At 43.1% G+C, this 7760-nt stretch overlaps 1 protein-coding gene across 1 annotated transcript; it reads left to right on the forward strand.

The window, feature by feature from the left end:
- The first annotated feature begins 1070 nt into the window (after nucleotides 1-1070).
- ACTA1 (actin alpha 1, skeletal muscle) lies at nucleotides 1071-7552 on the forward strand. The gene is made up of 7 exons (XM_039332876.1): nucleotides 1071-1228; nucleotides 3037-3177; nucleotides 3823-4147; nucleotides 4889-5050; nucleotides 5900-6091; nucleotides 6205-6386; nucleotides 7104-7552. Exons 2-7 carry the CDS (start codon nucleotides 3049-3051, stop codon nucleotides 7245-7247), a joined length of 1134 nt encoding a protein of 377 aa, XP_039188810.1. The 5' UTR covers nucleotides 1071-1228; nucleotides 3037-3048; the 3' UTR covers nucleotides 7248-7552.
- The last annotated feature ends 208 nt before the right edge of the window (nucleotides 7553-7760 follow it).

The following is a 7760-nucleotide window of genomic DNA, read 5'->3' on the forward strand; positions in this document are numbered from 1 at the left end:
TCCATAGCAAATTGCATTGCTTTACAAGAATACTTTTTACTGAAAATATTTTTATAAGCATCACAATTATTTTGAGGTTGCTTGAGAAGATTAAAAAAGCACATATTATGTACCGAAATCCAACTCACACACGTTGCCACTTTGGGTTGCATCCTAGAAAAAAATTGTGTATGGTTTTCCCTTAAATTAAGGCAAGGAGATGAGTGTCCATGGTCGAACCTCAGAGCAGAGATGTAAAAGTAAACTTTTGGGATCATCGCACCTCACAGGCATCCTTTTAGTAACTTTAAAAGAATATATAGGGTAAAAAAGTTTTAGGGAATTTTTGCTAATTGTTGTGGTTTTTCAAGAGGCAAAACGGGCGGTGTGTGCAAGTCCTGTATTTGTCTAAGGCAGTAAGCGGACCATTGAAAATTCCCGAAGCCCCTCTCCAAACAGACTTTTTGGTCAGCAGTCCTGCCGAAGATCCCGGAAAACATGGTCAATTCAAGAGACCAGACTTTTGGGGGGGGGGGCTTTAAGAAACGGCGCTTTTGTCCTCACTAAGGAGATGTAACCGCCTAGGAAGACGTGTGTCCCAATTCTCCTAAACAGATGCTCGAAGGATGGCGCGCTTTGCAACCGAGGCGAAGTCTGCTGAAAGCCCCTCAAAGCGGTTGATCAGCCGCGGTGACCCGCTTGCCTTTTCCACCCCGCGGCGCATGGCGAGGAGGAGCAGAAAGCCGCGGCGAGTGCAACGGCGCCGCGCTCTGAGCGCCGATTGAGAGGGCGGACCGCGGCCTGGCCAGCTCCGCTGCGTCCTTCTGCCCGCCCTCTGCCCCCCAGCTTCCTCTTTCCTTCCTTCCGCGGTTGTTCCCGGGGCTTCTGTCTCCTTTCCGGGCATGATGGCTCGGAAGATTATTTGGGAAGGGAGCCCTCCTGGCCGGGCGGGGGGCGCTGGCAGACAGTCCTTATACGGCCCGGCCCGTGCTACCTGGGTCTGGGCCAGGCGCTCCTTCTTTGGGCAGCCCCGCGGCCGAGCAAGGGGCCTGGGGGGCTCCGGTCCGGCCGCCTGGCCAGTCTCGATGCCCAGCACCCAAATATGGAGACAGTCCTGTGGGTCGGCGACAGGGGAGGGGAGAAGCCAGCAAGGGCCTATATAAAACCCGCCGGGCTTTCGCAAGGCCACCGACCAGCAGAGCTGGGAAGAAGCGGCAACCGGAGCTGAGAGCCAGGAACCAACCCCAAGGTGAGTGAGACCGGCAGCCAGAGGGCGGGTGCCTGGCCGGTTGGCTGCTTCAACAGGCAGGACTTGGAGAAGGTGGACCAGCTTCTCGGCGCAGCAGCTCTTGGGACTGGAGGAGGAGACTGGGGAGTAGTGGGGTGGGGAAGAAGCTCAGCCTCTTCAGCTTTAAGCTCAACAAGCGGCCAAATCCTGAAGCAGCTTTGCTGCTTTTCCTGGATAGGTGGAAACGGATGCCTCCAAGCCTCTTCTCCTGATTTTACTACTGTTTTATGGCAAGAGGGAAGGTCTTGCCTTTTGCTGCAACAATCGGGAGCAAGCTTTTAAAGTGAAGCAAGTAATATTTGGTGACATTGAATCACCCAAAGCTGGAGTCAGTGGAGACCAAACGATGGTCCAAGAAATGTAGGCTCAGATCAGCTCTGGAAACAAGGTAGTTTTAGGCAAATCACCATTAGCAGTTTAGGAGGAATTGGAAATGGAAAGTAACCAAATGGGCTAAAACTAATTACTGGAAAAAGTATAAGTGACAGAATGAACTGATCAATTTGTTGCTGGAAACATTCAAATCTTAAGTATTTGTCAGATGAGACCTGATTGGGGTTATTCTTGGGTCCTATCTCTTTAGTTCCTAAACAACAGTCTAACTATCTGTCAGATGTTGTCATTCAGAGTTGGACTGGGTACCTGACAGTTTGAAGAAAGAAAACGTAGCCTCAGTACAAGCTACTTGTTTCACCTCTGCAAATCAATGTGTCTAGTGTGCAGGGAAATGTGGCTTCATATTCATGTTTATTTTGTTTCAAAATTCATGGGCCACCCTTCAAAACTGACTTTTCTCGGCATTTTAAGAAATCAAGTCTTCATTTTTTTTTCTTGAAAATCATATATTTTGCCTGGAGAAATACTCCATGTTTTGACTCTTGCTTGGATGTGTTCGACAACCTTTTCTGTATTCCTCAACCAACAATTTGTTTGGTCCATCACACTTGGAGGATGAAAAAAGAAAATCATCCCTAGTGAATTAATATCAGAAAAACAAAAAGGACCAACTTCAGTCTCTCTTTGCCAACATCTGACATCCTGATTGCTTCAGTTGTACATCAAAATTCAGTATTCTTCTCAAACAAACTTACTTGACAGTAGCACCACTGAAGTGGTTTCGTTGCACTGTACATGTGTGATGTTTACACATGAACAATGTAATATGGTAAACTAGTTATTGGTTAGTGTGTAATTCCTTTAGGAGACAATTGATTTTAGATTTAATTAGTTTTTATAGAGGCTAAAATTACAACCCTAAACATATATTATTTTAAATAGATATCCTTTTGATCCCACTATCAAACTGTAGTTGCACCCCTATTCACTTTCAGAAGTAAGTCCTGTTGAAACAAACAGGTCTTAATACTAAATAAACTTGGGTTAAGCTCAACTTAACCAAGTTTATTTAGTAGCACTTTAATTTCCCTCAACCAATTGGCTCAGCCAATCTCATTGTACACGTTGTACTTTGACAGTAAAGATTGATTTGATTTGATTTGTTACTTGATATTTTAGTTTGCAGCTTTTAATGATCAATAGAATCATCAATAGATGAACAGAGAAGGAGCTTATGTGTTTTTAATATAGATTATTTCTCCTCAGTTTTCTCACTTATTAGTGAGTTGTAAGGGTGAACTATTTCACCATGTCCTTTCCCCCAGTAGGTAAAATTATTGAATTTATTGAGTTGAAAATCTTTCTGTAGTTTCTGTTTTGCATAGATTCCTGGGGCCTCCTGTAATCTTTTTTGTTTTTTCTTCCATTCTTAGAAAGCCAACACCATGTGTGATGAGGATGAGACCACCGCACTTGTGTGCGACAACGGCTCCGGCTTGGTGAAGGCCGGCTTTGCTGGGGATGATGCCCCTAGGGCTGTGTTTCCCTCCATTGTTGGCCGCCCACGTCATCAGGTATGTTTTCCCTTTTCATCAGTTGTGCTTCTCTTCAACAATAGGCATATTGAAAGATGCAGCATACATTGGTTTAAATCTTACTTTATTGGGAAGGCCTGGACTGTGACTAAGGGTGAGAAATTAGTAGGTCTGATGACCCATATTTCTTTCTTTTTCTTATTCTTGTTCATCTTTATAAGATTCAAGTGGCTCCATCTGAAGCTACTAAAATTACCATGACAATATAAGTCCCCTTAACTTTGTAAGACCTACTATTTGGGGATCATGCACTGAAGTGAGTTACATTCTGAGATAGTTGTGAGGTCCATTTTCTGGTACTTCCTAGACCACCATTATTTTGAAAAGGGGAGTGTCCATCATATCCAAGAATCAACACTGTTTCAGATAAAGAATAAAAGATAATGAATTGGCCACTCTGTAGAGACCATTGTAATGTTGTCTATATAATTTCTGAGTTAACTGATCTCCCAGTGTAACTGCTGCTTGGCACTTCCTTTGTTTGTCTTAAAATTTGGTCTCTGTTTTGTGAAGGACTCAAAACCTTAATAAGCAGAGCCCAATTGTGTCTGATTAATTTGTAGTCTGTAAGATAGAAAATAGTCATTAGAAATTGCTAAGTGTTTTTTCCCTCTTTCTTTCTAGGGTGTCATGGTGGGTATGGGTCAAAAAGACTCCTACGTAGGGGATGAAGCCCAGAGCAAAAGAGGTATCCTGACCCTGAAGTACCCCATTGAACATGGCATCATCACCAACTGGGATGACATGGAGAAGATCTGGCATCATACCTTCTACAATGAGCTCCGTGTTGCCCCTGAGGAGCACCCCACCCTGCTCACTGAAGCCCCTCTTAACCCTAAGGCCAATCGTGAAAAGATGACCCAGATCATGTTTGAGACCTTCAACGTCCCTGCCATGTATGTGGCCATCCAGGCTGTGCTGTCCCTCTATGCCTCTGGCCGTACTACTGGTGAGTGCTGGTTGCTAGAAATAGAGAAGCAGAAGTCTGCGTTCCAAGGGAACCCCACCAACTTCTTTTTTTCTAAGAATAAGATAGTCATAATCCAACTAGTCTAGGAGATATTCAGTCATTGACATGGATTTAGGAACATAGACAAATTGAATTGTCTTATATTGTCCTTCTAGCTAAGTAATGTTTCTCAGCCTCATTTACTCCTGATACTTTGGATTATACAGTATTGTCTGACTAGACATATGGAGACTGGATTCCAGTAGTTCTGAAAAGATCCTGGTTGGGAAAGGCTAATTTACATTTACTAGCAATGGCTTTCCAGTTTTCAGATAGAAGTTTTCTGATCTTCTTTACTCCTTTATAGAATGGATTATTTAACTCTTGCACAATATGTTCCCTTCATGCCTTCACTGGCTCTCTACATTCCTGGTCCATTCTAGGCAGTAACACTTTGTCAGTCCAGTAAAAGAATGAAATTTCCAACTATAGACATAACTAAAATCCAGCAAAATGTACATGTCTAGCCTACTTTAGAATGCTCCTTAATTAAAGGGAATGTTAAACTGGCTAACGTTGGCTGTGAGAGTATTGGAAATCCCTCACGACTCATGTAGTTGTGTTGTCCCTTCTTTCCTCCTTGTTGCTACCGGTATGTGTCCTATATCAACATAGATCTGCAAGTTGGTGAAACAAGTAGCCTCCAGTGTTAAAAATTGTATCTCTTCCTTTTTTCTGCAGGTATTGTGCTGGATTCTGGCGATGGTGTCACCCACAATGTGCCCATCTATGAGGGTTATGCCCTGCCCCACGCCATCATGCGTTTGGACTTGGCTGGTCGGGATCTCACTGACTATCTGATGAAGATCCTGACTGAGAGAGGCTACTCTTTTGTCACCACTGGTAATGATGGAACTTCCCAACCCTCTGCTGTTGCTCTAGTTCTTGGCTAATCCTAAATAGCTTGACCATATTTAGAATTGGAAAGACCACACCAGCAGCTCTGCCCACTAATTGCCCCTTAGTTCTTTGGGACACAACCTTGGAGAAGTTTTTTTTTTTTTTGTCAGAACAAAGGAAAATACCATCCAGGTTTCTAGACCACCCCTAACAATGGAAGCTCTCTGGATAACTTTGGACCAGTTAGTTTCTTCTTTCCATCCATGGGGGTATCACAAGATAGTTGTTATGGGGGGGGGGAATGGAAGAAGGCGTACAAGGTATGACACCCCAAGCTTCAGGTTACAAATAAATTTTTAAAAATGTGATATTGATAAGATGGATGTCACTTAAGCTTGTCTCACTCATAGGAATGAGATTAAAGTAATATCATCAAGATGGGGGGGAAATAATCAGTGCACATTTCTGGCTTAGTTATATGGATATGGGGAAAGGTTTCATGGGCATAGGGTGGCACTCACTAAAACACAGAGTATGACATGGACAGAAATGCAGAAGAAAGTAGCTGATGCTTCCAAGCTTTTCTGCGCTGCACAGTTGATCAGACCCAGAAGGTTGTGAGTTTCATATTTTTTCCATCACAACCATTAAACAGGGTGTGAATGTTGGTTTCTTGCTACTGCCAGATGTGTATGTGCTTTTTAGAACTGAGTTTCAGAGTTATGCACCAGCTGCCTGCAGTCTTCCCTCTTTACTATGCTCATCTGTCCCTCCCCTCCCTCTACCACTTTCTGCCATTTTGGGAGGACTTTTTGTTTGGCTAACTGCTAAATTCTTCTCCTCTCCCCACAGCTGAACGTGAGATTGTCCGTGACATCAAGGAAAAGTTGTGCTATGTGGCTCTGGACTTTGAGAACGAGATGGCAACTGCTGCCTCTTCTTCCTCTCTGGAGAAGAGCTATGAATTGCCTGATGGGCAGGTCATCACCATTGGCAATGAACGTTTCCGTTGCCCAGAGACCCTTTTCCAGCCTTCCTTCATTGGTATGTTTCCTACTTAGCATTTCCCATCTTGTGATCCTTTACCTATGGAGAGTTCACTTGCTTGGAATTGCTATATTCCTCTTCCCATTACTTTATTTTGTCAATGCCACCAGGTATGGAATCTGCTGGTATTCATGAGACAACCTACAACAGCATCATGAAGTGTGATATTGACATCAGGAAGGACCTGTATGCCAACAATGTCATGTCTGGTGGCACCACCATGTACCCCGGTATTGCTGACCGCATGCAGAAGGAAATCACTGCTCTGGCTCCCAGCACAATGAAGATCAAGGTGGGTTTTAATTACGCAAATCACAACTATGTAATGGAATACGGCAGAGGATAATAGCACCACGAATTAGTCATTTTTATTCCCCCGATTGCAGTGAGTCCACTCTGAAACGTGAGATAAATCTGGAATCAGCCCAAAGTTTACAAACGGACGTAATCATGCAGAATTATTACCAATGATTTTGGATCTGAATTAGCTTTAGATATATTCCACATCACTGTTTTCAGTGGAATTTCATTTGAATGAACATTTCTGGACTGCATCCTTACATTTCCCTTCTGACACTTTCTGAAATCTTCTAGTATTCAGAAAGAATAGGTAACTGACTCTTGCAATTGATGAAGTCACTTACAAGTTCTGCTGAATGCCTTACCTCGCTTTTCACTTATTTCTCCGTTTGAAAAGAAATTAATGCAAATTACTGTGATTGGCAGAAAATCATGATACTGGCTACAGAAGGACAGTAACTGATAGGAATTCATGATACGAGATTCAGAAAGCGGGGGGGGGGGGTGTTTGCAAAGGATTGCATTAATAGTTTTAAATCTAAGCTTAGATTTGTTTACACTTACGTCATGCCCCAGTGATGGGATATAATGCTGCTCCATTTTCTATTTGGAATTGTTCTTGTGGGGTTCTGCTCTTGTGAATTAAGCATCTCTTGCTTCGTTGTCGGTTTTCCCGTGTTGGCTAAATCATTCCATTTGCCTCTTTCAGATCATTGCCCCCCCAGAGCGTAAGTACTCTGTCTGGATCGGAGGGTCCATCTTGGCTTCCCTGTCCACCTTCCAGCAGATGTGGATCACAAAACAGGAATACGATGAAGCCGGCCCATCCATTGTCCACCGTAAATGCTTCTAAACATGTTTACACAAAAGATCACTATTATTATTATTACTTGGTAACTACTCTCAGGATGACGACATTGTGAAGCGCAGGCTGTTGAACACCTGCCCAAGCCACATTAAGGTTCAATTTTATAACCACTGCCTATGTGACGGTTGCTGCAGACGCCATGTGACACTGAGTGTTTGTAAAGTGTACATAAAATTAACTTATTTTACCTCATTTTGTTATTTCTCAAATTATGCCCTGCGGAAGGAAACCAAAAAAAAAAAATCTTTCAAGAAGCATTAAATCATCAGTCATTCTGTCATGCCCCAACACAGCTGGCTTTGGTGTGATTTATTACTCTGGAATGTTTTTGGTTGTAATATTCCCCGCTCAAGTTATTAGATCACAACACATGAAAGGATTAGGAAATAGAAAGGGTGGCGGTGCATGGCAATGGCGCACCATCTATAGGCCTTGATGGCAATCCTTAGTACATACACATTTCCATAAATGCAGTGGGTGTAACATACATTTATCATT

The sequence above is a fragment of the Crotalus tigris genome, unplaced genomic scaffold (assembly GCF_016545835.1).
Source record: "Crotalus tigris isolate CLP2741 ecotype Arizona unplaced genomic scaffold, ASM1654583v1 scf7180000024467.898045, whole genome shotgun sequence".
NCBI classification, from domain to species: Eukaryota; Metazoa; Chordata; class Lepidosauria; order Squamata; family Viperidae; genus Crotalus; species Crotalus tigris.

Bases quoted from the DNA above. Each gene is read 5' to 3' on its own strand.
- ACTA1 (XM_039332876.1), top strand. From the start codon at position 3,049: ATGTGTGATGAGGATGAGACCACCGCACTTGTGTGCGACAACGGCTCC. The intron at 4,148-4,888 runs GTGAGTGCTGGT...TTTTTTCTGCAG, and splicing joins TGCCTCTGGCCGTACTACTG to GTATTGTGCTGGATTCTGGC. The intron at 6,092-6,204 runs GTATGTTTCCTA...CAATGCCACCAG, and splicing joins TTTCCAGCCTTCCTTCATTG to GTATGGAATCTGCTGGTATT.